At 32.2% G+C, this 12,228-nt stretch overlaps 1 protein-coding gene across 8 annotated transcripts; it reads right to left on the bottom strand.

Annotated features, from left to right (window-relative positions):
* Nucleotides 1-4,857: 4,857 nt before the first annotated feature.
* LOC106324100 (WEB family protein At3g02930, chloroplastic-like) lies at nucleotides 4,858-7,687 on the bottom strand. 8 transcript variants are annotated; one of them, XM_013762126.1, is made up of 4 exons: nucleotides 7,671-7,687; nucleotides 7,415-7,495; nucleotides 6,724-6,919; nucleotides 4,858-6,643 (listed from the first exon to the last, which is right to left on the bottom strand). In XM_013762126.1, exons 2-4 carry the CDS (start codon nucleotides 7,441-7,443, stop codon nucleotides 5,048-5,050), a joined length of 1,821 nt encoding a protein of 606 aa, XP_013617580.1. In that variant the 5' UTR covers nucleotides 7,444-7,495; nucleotides 7,671-7,687; the 3' UTR covers nucleotides 4,858-5,047. The 8 variants fall into 8 exon arrangements, with proteins under 8 accessions (XP_013617580.1, XP_013617603.1, XP_013617586.1 ...); XM_013762149.1 differs by lacking the exon at nucleotides 7,671-7,687 and adding an exon at nucleotides 7,585-7,656 and having other exon boundaries at nucleotides 6,724-6,916; nucleotides 7,421-7,495; XM_013762132.1 differs by lacking the exon at nucleotides 7,671-7,687 and adding an exon at nucleotides 7,585-7,656 and having other exon boundaries at nucleotides 6,724-6,916.
* Between the last annotated feature and the right edge of the window lie 4,541 nt (nucleotides 7,688-12,228).

The raw sequence follows: 12,228 nt of genomic DNA on the forward strand, positions 1-12,228 counted from the left end.
AAAACGTGCATAATGAAATGACCAAAAGGCCCTTGAGAAATCATGAATTCGCCCAAACAAATAGACGCAGAGCGACCTCGGCACGTCGCTGCGAGAGGTCGCTCCCGGGTCGTTTCTTCGCGAGCGACCTGGCTGTGTCGCTCCGAAGACGTCGCTCCCGGGTCGTCTCCTCGCGAGCGACCTGGCTGTGTCGCTCTGAGGACGTCGCTCCAGGATGTGTTGGGTGTCGTCTCGCCATGGAAACGCGAGCGACCTTGGATCGTCGCTCTGGCAAGTCGCTCTGGGAGGGGTGTCTCGCGATAAAAACGCGAGCGACCTCTCTACGTCGCTCTGGCAAGGTCGCTCCAGGATGTGTGCCACAGCGACTTCACGGCGTCGCTCCGGTGAGGTCGCTCTGGTGCGCTGCTCGTCCGTTGATCGCTTTAACCACTTCTTTTGAGCTCCAAATGCACCCAAATGCCTCCAAGAACTCCATGTGACACTCCAGTACCTAATAGAGACTCATGTATGCAAAATGCAACCTAAACATGTCTAAATCCTAATCTCTATGATGAAAATGTTTATGAATAAATGGATAAAACAATGCAAATATGCGAGATATCAACCACTATCTTGAGTAGGTTTCCACTAGAAAACATGTCCTTATTTGTCATGGAATAACTTATTATATGTTGAGTAACACATTATATGAGACTTTTGAATCGTGTATGTTTATGCGCTATTAGTATAATTATTTAAATATTCAAAATATAATTTGTAAAGTATAATTTATAATGTTACGTTGACCCAATTATATATGATAGAACAGACAGTTCGATATACAATAGTATGGAGGTCATTGGTCAATTATTTACACATCTGAACTATTAGGTACACAACTAAATTTAACCAAGTCTCGATATGGTTGTTCATTATTGGTATAATTCTAGTTTTAAGCATACTAGGACACGCAAATTATTTTGTTTGAGATCATACAAGCCCGAGACCCTCAAAACCCTAACCTTTCTAACTACCATTTTTCTTGATCTTTCATCTTTGTACGTACAGTTTTGTACGTGGCTTAATTGTATTATATAGATTTTGCTGACATCAGTTCTGAAGATGTGCAGGCCTAATATATACATACGGTATATAGCATCCTGAAATTTAATCAAACGTTTAGCATCCCGAAAGTAAATATTTTTTTGATTAAACGAGTACTTATAAAACGTGTTTTAACTGAAGAGCCCCATCATATATACCGGCTTTTGATCATGGAGGTTAATCTAGTTTTCTTTTTGAACTAGGTTAATCTAGTTTTAACATAAGAACATCTACAAAAGAAACTTTATAACTTCAAATATATAATTTTTTGCTCTCTAAAAAACTTCAAAACTTCAAAACTTCAAATTTAGAGTTTTAAAATGTAAAATTTCATATTTGAAGTTTCACTACTCAAAACTATAAATTTAAAGTTTTATCTTTTTATTTGCATGTTGGTCCTTATAATTAATTATACATCACATTTATGATTCTTAAGTATTTTTTCATTCATAGTTTTAATCTTTAAACTTTTGTATATTTTAAATATTTCAAATTTATTTTTATAAATTAAAATTTTACACATAAAAGTTTTTTTTATAAATAAAATTTTACAAAATAAACTTACTAACTTTTTTTAAGAAGATATATACATGAAGACATAATTATTACACAAATTTAAATATACAACAACACTAATAGTCTATTAAATTTTCTCCGGAACTTCTAAAATATTTTCCAAACAAATTTTGTATAACCGAAAATAGAGCATTAATAAAATAATTTTATGTAATAATGTGGTATTTTCTTGTAGTTTGATATTTAATTATGTATTTCTATTTATAATTTTATATTTTCGTGTAAGATTTTATTAATTAATATTACTATAATATTTTTATATATTTGCTAGTTATCTACAAAAGTTTTATGGATTTATATTAATTATGACAAATATAAAAAATATAGTGTAAATTACAAATAATTTTGGAATTAAATTTGAAGTTTTGTTTTTAGAAAAAAACACCTTGAAACTTTAAATATTTGCAACCTCTATAATAGAGAGTTTTTTTTGGAGATGCTCTAGTAGGCCCTTTACAATCCAACTATTTTCATTATGTACTCGACTAAGACTTTAATTAGTAAGCTTTGAGAATTTTGATCGAAAAATAGTATGCTTTGAAGTTTGAAGCTACATTTTCACAACAAGAATGTCCTTTTGTATGTTAAAAAAAAAGAATGTCATTTGTAATTCACAATGAAAAAAAGATTCCAAAATAATCAATGCTAAAATTAAGATATCCTCAATTTTTTTCTTCCTTGAAATTATAAAATGACAAAATAAATTATCCTAATCCCTATAGTAATTTTCTCTCTAATGCACAAACGAACACCAAAAATTATAAATACGGACGTTAGCTCTTTTTATATGCTTTAAAATACGTACATGTACACGGCACATCTATATATATAATCAAGTATAATTTGTGTATTATTATATACGTACACACATAATTGGGCCTTCAATATTTGCTAAAAGACAAAAAGGAAAAGAAATAATACGCTCACGCAAACTAAAACTTGACTGTATTTTTGCTACAATGCTCGTAGTTCCCAAAGCATAACCCAACATAGCTTAAATAGTAATCTGAAAGTAGAATTTTCTAGATTTATTTTTTGTTCCAAAATGATAAATTTTTTAAAATTTTAAGATATTTTTAGTAGTTAATGTTGAAAAATTGTATACTTTTAAAAAACATTAATTGAAAATATTTGAATTGGTTGAATACTATTAGTTGATATTTATTGGAAATGTATAGTAAAATAAATAATAAATTCAATTGTAAAAAAGTTAATTGTTTTCTTAATATGCGTGAATACTCTAGAAAATCTTTTTTTTAGGAACATAAGGAGTAATTAATAAACTTAATTATCATAAAATGTTTAATTATCTCTTACAAGCCATGCAATGTAACGTCACGTTAAAGATTTAGAGAACGATTTTTTCATGCACTGTCACCAGTGGACGAAACCAGACTGAAGTTATGACGCTTATATGTTTTTGGTCATTGAAATGAATTCAAAGCAATAAATTCTTAAGCCACTATATGAATTCATTTAACGTACCCATGCTTAAAAGTTTACATTAAGATGATTTTGGTTCAAAACCCCTAAAGGTTATCTCTAATCTCCATAAGAGCAGAAGTAGTAGCTTTAAAAATTGTATAGTAATGTATATCCATTACTTCTGTTCTTAGCGAGAAGTACAAATTTTGGCGTACGTAATACTGTCTGGAGGTTGCCTTTTTGTTCATGGTAACCTAACCAGGATCAAGGACGTACCTTAGAGCATCATTAACGGGGATTCTTAGGACAGAGTTCTTAGTGGAATATAAGAATCCGACTCATAATTTTTAACTGAAAATGCTAAGAGTCGGCTTTTAGATAAGAGATTTAAGAGCCGACTCTTAACTTTTTCAGTTAAAAGTTAAGAGTCGGGTTCTTATATTCTGCTAAAAACCATGTACTAAGAACTCTGCGTTAACGATGGTCTAAGTAACCGAACTCAGTATTGTTTTCTGGTCGATCTCATGATGATCTCATCATTATAATCAAATCAGATTTCTATTTTTTTAGTTATAGCTTTTTTTGGGCTGATCAAGAAGTTATAACTAACTAAAAAATAAAGTGAACAAAATTCATGCACTTAGTAACCAAAACACATTCATATGTATCTGATTGATGACGCAACATCAATAATAATGAGTCAGTCCAGTTTTATTTTTTAATTATAAGAACCAGATAATATGTAAACCAACGTTCCTTCATTTATATAGTTAGGGCAAGATTGGTAGTTGTTGTAGATATTGTCCATAGTTCTATTGGTAGTTGTTGTAGGTTCTGTCCATAGCCATATTTATTTCTACAGCACCAATTTAGAGGAATCTAGCTTTAAATTTTTTTTGAAACCACAGTTTTTGAAATAACCTACAGCTGTACAAGTGCTCTGCAGTAGTGTTTTCCATAAAATTCTACAGCAATAAAATCTAAAACCACAGCAGAAAGTCTATATATTTTTTTCTACAGCAAAAATTTTAAATCTACAGTCATTACCAATCGGATCCTTAGATTCAAGATTAACGGAACAGATGAACAATCATATCTCTTTTACCTTATAAGTATATTTTAGTCAGTAACAACGGTTTCGTTAAACTAGAGACTTGCCCTATTTTGAAGCAAAACTACTTTTACCTTTCTCCACTTTGTTATCCGTTTGAAAGTCAAAAGATTATGAAACATACAACTTTAAGACCACATTCAAAGTTAAATCAATTTTGCTAACCTTTGAGAAACTGTAAGTTTTGTTCAGTCAAAAAGGAGTCATAAACTCTTATCAAAAAGTTACTTAACGTAAGAAACTTGCATTTCAAGGTACCTGAGAAAGTACCAGTTTTTTTCAAAAACCAAAGAAAGTTAAGCCTATTTCAAGGTACCAGTTTTTTCAAAAACCAAAGAAAGTTAAGCCCTTTGTAATTAAGTTCTTCAAAGTAAAAGAAACAGGGACTCGTCTAGAAGAACTCTAAACAAAAAAAAAGAAGAAGATTACGTTGGTTTCTGGTTACTAAAATGACAAAGAATAAGGGTTTATATGTGCACAAACCTGTGCTTCATTCCACAAAATGTTATGAGAATAAAGGTTTATATGTAATGCAAAAAAGTGTGTATTTCATGGGTATCCAATGAGCACGAAAAAAACACAAACCGTTACATAAACAGAGAATTTGTTCCAGAGTTTGTTAATAACGCAAAAACAAAGAAAACAGTAAAGCCAAAATAATCGAAAGAAGAAAACAATCATATTAGTCCAACTAAACAAAAAAAAACTATTTCAAAAGCCATAACAAAAAGACAGAACACTTATGGGGAGTCAAAAACGATAAAGAGTGGTGTGTGTGCCTCTGTACATGTAATAAGCGAGATTCCACAGCACCGCCAACAAAAAAACTGCAAGTAATCAAAGAGTGATGTTTTATTTCCCCTTGTGGAAACCTTCTTTCTTCCCGGTATGATAACTTTCCCACATACTATATTCAACTTCAACTGCATCATCATCATCATTACCATCTGAAGAATCTTCCTTCACTTCTCTCTTCTCCTCAAGTTTCACGTTCATGCCATCAAGGGTTTCTACTAAATCATAGTCTTGTTCGCTGTCACTGAGCTCACTATCTTTCTTGGCCAATGCTTCCTCTAACTCCTTGATCTTCTTCACGAGTAAATCATTCTCATGAATAACGCTTTGAAACTCGGTTTCTTTATCCAACATCTTCGCATTTAGTTTCAAGCTTTCACCCCTCGCTTCTCTGAGAGTCTCCTGAAGATAAATCACCTCATCCTCCACTTCTTTAAGTTCGTCCCTCATCTCAGATTCTTTCTTCAACGCTCCATCAGCTTCTTCCTTAGTCCTCTTAACCAAACAACCCAACCTATTAATCTCTTTCCCCATAGAACAAACCTCTTCCTCAAACTTCTTCACGTGATTCACCAAACCAGCTTCTCTCATCTTGGTCTGCTCCAAGGCACTGACGAGTACATCAATCTCAAGCTTCGCCTCGTCAAGCATCTTCTTGTAATGTTCTACTTGCGTCTCGTAATCTCGACCACCTAGGCTCAACAACTTCTCTTTCGACCTCTCAAGCTCTGACGAGATTCTACTTTTCTCTTCCAATAGCATTTGTTCTCTCTTTAAACTCTCTTTCTTCTCCTCAGTCACAGTTTCGACCTCACTCTTCAGCTTCATAGCTTCTTTCTCAACCTTAGATAATAACTCTTCCACAGCCTCCAGCATATGCCCTGACCTCTCGAGATCCTGACTTTGCCTAAGCCCCACCGTCGCCATCAACTTGGCCTTATCCTTGAGATCAGCCACCTCAGACTCCACAGCGCGCAATTTTTTATTGCTTCCTTCCAGCTGTTTCGTCAGAGACGCCAGAGACGCCGAGGCGGTTCTCTTCATCGTATTGGCTTCCTCCAGCTGTCTCTCTAATACTATGGTTTTGTTGCACCACTGGTCAGCAGAGCCGTCCGCGTAAGACTTGTCCATCTTCAAAACTTCTATCTCGCCGTCAAGCTTCTCGATGATCTTATCTCGTTTTTTAACCTCAGCTTTAAAACACCTCGCATTCTCAAGCTCACTTTTCAAAATAGCAGCCCTCTTGGTAGCATCATCTGCTTGACTCAGAAGCATGTTCTTGGCATCGTCAGCTTTAGCCAATTCTAAGCTAACTTTCTCTAGCTCCCGGGTTACTAAAAGAAGAACGGCCGAGTCTGAAGCGTGCTGGTTCCTGACGATCTCGAGTTCTTTCTTTAGTTCTTCTTCTTTTAAATGAAAAGCCTCTACTCCTGCCTCGACGGCTTTAAATTTTTCAATCTCAAAACTCTCCTTAGCCGTTTTTTGAGATTCTAAAGCCTCGTAGAGTTTCTCGAGTGACTCTTCCCGCACTTGTTCAAGTTCATTCTCGAGGGATGCTATCAGCTCATTAGCTTTCCTTAGATCTTCCTTAAGTTGGATCGACCGAGGTTGTGATGATTCTGATGATCCATTCACACTCCGTGTACGAGTTTTCTGCAAACAATCATTAGACAAGAACAATGGATATCAAACAGTTCTTCTTGAATTCAAGATATTGAGAAGATGATAGATACCATTGACAAACTTACTTCTGGTGGGGTTGGAGCCTTACGAGACCTGTTAGCAGGAGAGCGGTCAAGTGAAAGACGGGTCGGTGAAGGAGAGTTAGGTTCAGATTTTGTCATTATCCGACTCAGTTTAGGCACTCCTAAAGATCCTGGAGATGATTTGCGCAGAGCGCGCAGAGTGGTTTCGGATAGACCAGTTCTGCTTCAGAAAACAAACCAAAAGTATCATCAGGCAAGCAAGAGCAGAGACAGCTGAGAATGAACTAAACTTGGAAAAAAAATCTCAATAAACACACTAACAGAAACCTCAACAGTACAAGCATATAGTTATTGCTATACAGGAAACATATAGCAATAAACTATACAAGCATCACCAATTAAACCAGTGATTGTAGCTAAAATAGAATATATTCCGCTTTTGAACCAAATTTAAAAAAAAGTCTATAACCAAAACACACTGATTAAAAAGAAACGCAATTAAAAGTGTTAAAATACTGTCTACTTTTGTATATCTGGATTGAAACAAGAACTAGTGTTCATGTCTCTCTATCACACACACACACTCTAGTAAAGCCTTATGTTAAAGCAGCTGAATCAATGGAGGCAACAACTAACAACTCAACATACAATCGTGATTAAAAATATAGATGAAGCAGCAGAGAGTTAGAACAATCAGACGAATACCGGAGACGCTTACTTAATCTTAATCTTAATCTTAGGATCCATAGCCACGGTCTAAGATCGGTGCTGTTGCTGCTGCTAAGGATCGGTGATCAACCTGAAAAAAACAAAATCAAACTTGCTCAAAGTTAGGTTTGAGTAGAGAGATCAAGAGATAAAGACATATAAAGGAAACGATTGATGAACCACAACAGAGAGAATGATAGAAAGCTTTGCTTAGGTTTTGTCTAGCCACAGATAATGCTAAGATCATCATGCCTATATATACTCACATAAAATTTAACCAAAATCCCGATTGGGACTCATATGCTCCGATAAATACGCAGAGGATAACGACCAAACAAATTAATCATATATCATTAAATTATCGATAATCAATACTATTAAAACTAAAGTTTTAAACATTACTTACGTAATTCTAATTGATTTCTTACATCGGATTCATTTTTAAAATTAATTTTAACTATTTCGTGTATGGTCTTTTCCAAAAATTAGACATTATTTATTACAGAAATAAAAAACACAATTCACCGCTTATAAATATTTTATTATATATTTTACATTTTTTTCACTCTTTCGAACTATTTTATTAATTTTATTTACCATAATAATTCGACGTCATTGATTTTACGTGTTAACCATAATAATTTTACATGTTTAAATGAAATTATTCTGTTAACGACAAGAATTCAATCCCATTAACAAAATTTTTTTGTTGTTTGCATAATCATTTAGAATGTGCATATACACGTTCAGATACAAATCAATTTTTCAAATAGGATTTGAGTAAGATTCTTCATTGTCCGAGAAAGTTCGTAGAACCTAAAAATATCAAAATAACATATATATATATTTAAAAAAAATCATTCAATAATTTATAAAAAAAGTTAAAAGCCAATTTTACAATTTTACAAAAAAAATTAAATAGATATACTATCAATTCAACAAACATTAGAATAATTAATTAAATATTATTTTTATATATGATAAAATAATTTATTTTAAAAAAAAATTTATTACATAAAATAAAATTGAAAACATTTATTTATACATAAAACTACAGACATAGATTTATATTTATTTTCAAAATATTATGATGTGAAATATTTTTGGATAGCATAATATAGAATATTTTTAGATAATACATCAAATTAATGAAATTTGTTTTTAATTTATAGGTAATATATATTAACAAATCTAATTTAGTTATACATTAAGGGTAATAAAGACTTTAAACGTTCTAATTTTTTTTAACGTAAGAGCAAAAAAATTACTTCACAAATAATAGTATAAATATTTTTGGATTTTTACTATTTTTTCTAGAAATTATCATAATGAGTGATTTTGATTATCATAAGAAAATTACCTTAAAAAGATGATTCATTCTATCTTATGTGATATATATATATATATATATTAAAATAGAGCCGATTTAATATTATTAAACCAAATATAATATTAAAATATTTATTATTAGGATAACTAAGATATATTATTTGAATTGGTAAATATTATTAAACCAAATATTCCTAAACCAAGTTAATATTCCGAAAATAATGATAAATTATCAGCTAAGTCAATAAAAGTATTTATTAAAATTACTAACTGAGCATGGAATATAACTAAGCCTAAAAACATGACAAATAAGTAAATTCGCTTCTCCAATAGTATTAGGATAATTGAGATATATTATTTGAATCAGTAAATATTACTACACCAAATATTACTAAATCAAATTAATATTCTGAAAATAATGGTAAATTATCAGTTAGATCATTGTAATATTTATTAAGAATAATAATTGATCATAAAATATGGTTAAGCCTAAAATTATGGAGAGCATCACAAATAAACAAATTCAATTTTCAAATAATTATATATATATGATTCACATTAATTCTAAATAGTTAAATCAACCATCAAACTAATATAACACCCGTACTCATCGAACATACACAAAGCTGTGGCTATCCTAAAAATCACGTCATACAAGTTTTCTTTTCTAACACCAATATATTAATAACTAGGGTCGGACCCGCCCGTAGGGCGGGTAAGCAAATGAACAAAACAATACAATATATTTTAAATTTTAATAAATTGTAATTTATTTTATATTTTAATTTTCACTATTTTACAACAATTTTTTTATTTCTTCTTTTTTTTATAGAAATTATGTATTTGTTAGTACATTAAAACAATTCATAATAAATATAAGTATTTCACTTTGCTTACAATATTTGCTTTCTTTGAATTTAATAGAATTTTTCACTGCAAAAAAAACAGTGTAAAACAACTATTATTTGAATTAGCATTTATAGATGTAAGTGTATTTTATTTTGTTATTCTTGTTAGAAATCAGAATTTTGTCTTATGATGGTATTTGGGATATTTATTTTTTAGAACGACAGCTGATTGAATTATATACACTAAATATGGATTATTTCTTGTTTATGTATGTTTATTGATTGAATTTATTGATTTTTAGAAAAAAATATGTTTGAGCTCACTATCTAGTATATGGATATGATGACCTTTCACTTTTTTTACTAATAGAATCACTATTTACAACGTTTTGCATAGTGGCTCTGCAGTTTTTCCACACGTACTAACAAACTTCAGTTACAAATAGCAACATACAATATGTAAGTCCAGACTGTTTTAAATCATTACAACACATGCTTCATGGTAACAACGGAAAGCTTTAAGCAAGTAGCAAATTTTGGTTCATCTGAAAATCCTTGAACAATCTGCAAAACCTCTTAACCTTGTGGGATATCTGTTATTTGTTAACCGTAAAATTTCACTTTGTTATACAATATAAGTTCTTATATCTTAAAATTTGTTTCAGACGTATGGTCACATACGTAAGTTTAAGTATCTATATACGTAAGTGATCTGTTTTATTTGGTTAGAAGCAAAAAGTTAAACATTGCTTTTGCAATATCTTTTTGTTTGGTTTGCTTAACTTTCTGGAGGCCTTTTTGTGATTATGTAGTTGACTGAAAGCTATGGTGGCTGATGTCCCACATTATACTCAGCCATGGATGCTCCAAGTCCTGCTTACGCACCCACTGAATTGTAACTTAAATCCATCATTTTTGATACGTCTAGTGAATGGATGTGTAATATGTTACATTCCACGGGGTTCTTACCATTTCTAAGATCACACCATTCATGGGAGATCTGTACGACCTGCATTTTTCACCAAATTTAAGTTTCTTAGGCAGATTCGTGGTCAACATGACTTTGATGTATCTGTGAGTGACTTCATTATAGTTGTACTATTTCGTCTGGCACAAAATTAATCACTGCGGGAAGTGGTAGGAAAAAAAACTGAAGTTATGAAAATATATACATTCCTTCATGCTGTTTCAGGGGAGGAAACTATAACTGTTGAAACTCTTTCAAGTGTCAGTAACATTACAGGATCATACTTCTTCGTGAGTTTCCATAAAGACTGATGTGGTTATTCGCCTAGCTGGTGCAAGTTCTAGATGATGGGTAAGCCAGGAGGAGGAGGAAATTGCCGACCGCGCCGTTTAGTTTCACTGACGGACGGTGATAAAAATGGAGGTGGGGAATAGAAGTAAAAGAAGCTCAATCAAAGACACAATTTTAACATGTTTCACGTATGTAAATTCATAAGTAATGATGAAGTAAAATTCTTGTTTTGATATGAGCAAACCTTATCATTAAAATGGCATTAGTTTACTGTTTCAGAGGAAAAATATTTTTCATTCGTATAAGAAAACATAGTAAACATTCTAATTGCTAAACTATTAGCAGCTCACAATACAACAAACATAAACCATTGCACCCTAACGAACAATGGCTGAAATCACAATAACCAAAAAATCAATGCTTCAAAGTTCTTCTTATACTAAAGCTTAGAAAGCAGAGTAACCTGTCCCACAAAGAGATTAGATCCCAGACGTATTTTCATATTCTTCAGTTTAGACTAACCTGTGATCCAATTCTTTCTTCTAGTGGTGTGAAAGAAACAATTAGGCCGATTGAATGATTGCATCATAAGTCGTCCGTGTTATCTACAGTAATCGTTTCGGTGGGATGATATAAGAGTAGCTGAGGGAGATTGGGACAACGGCCGGCTTCAAATCAGGGAGGAGATGAACGAAGTTGGCCATTCTTATCTCTGAAACCTTAGAAATACTGATTTATTTATACTCGTAGATCCACCGACTCAACAAAGCCTAGCACGCATTCAAAGCCTCATCATGGTGGATTGAATTAATAAGGATTTAACACCATACGAAGAACACATAACTCCGACCGTTTCAGTTTCAGTGATGAAGATCAGAGGTCACAGCTGAACAGTGAAGAGAGACGAACGCTGAACTTCGATGTCTTCGCGTCGAACACAATTATGATTACTTTGTTGGGCTATTGGGCTTTATACCATAAAAATGACGAAAATTAAGTGTCACAAGAAGCCCAAATCAAGTTAGAATAAATGATTAATGAAAATGTTCGTTTTTATCAAATGGACACAGGAGGCACAAGAGAGAGGCAAACGATACTTTTTATATATAGATTTCGTTAGCAAAAATCTAGGTACCCAAAAGTTGTTGCGTAATATAGAGTGAAAAAACAGTGTCGTGCAATCAAATGAATAAAATGAAACAATAAAGGTTAGTCATGACTCGTGCGTCAATCAACAAATCTCTTGAGATATTTTGGAAAACTAAATAACAAAAGACTTGAATACAGAAGTTGTTAAATCACGTTTTGGGGAATAAGTTTTAAGTATTTCCAAAAATAATACAACCACGAATACAGTCATTGAGTGTCTACGATAATATTAAACATATC

The sequence above is a fragment of the Brassica oleracea genome, chromosome C1 (assembly GCF_000695525.1).
Source record: "Brassica oleracea var. oleracea cultivar TO1000 chromosome C1, BOL, whole genome shotgun sequence".
NCBI lineage: Eukaryota > Viridiplantae > Streptophyta > Magnoliopsida > Brassicales > Brassicaceae > Brassica > Brassica oleracea.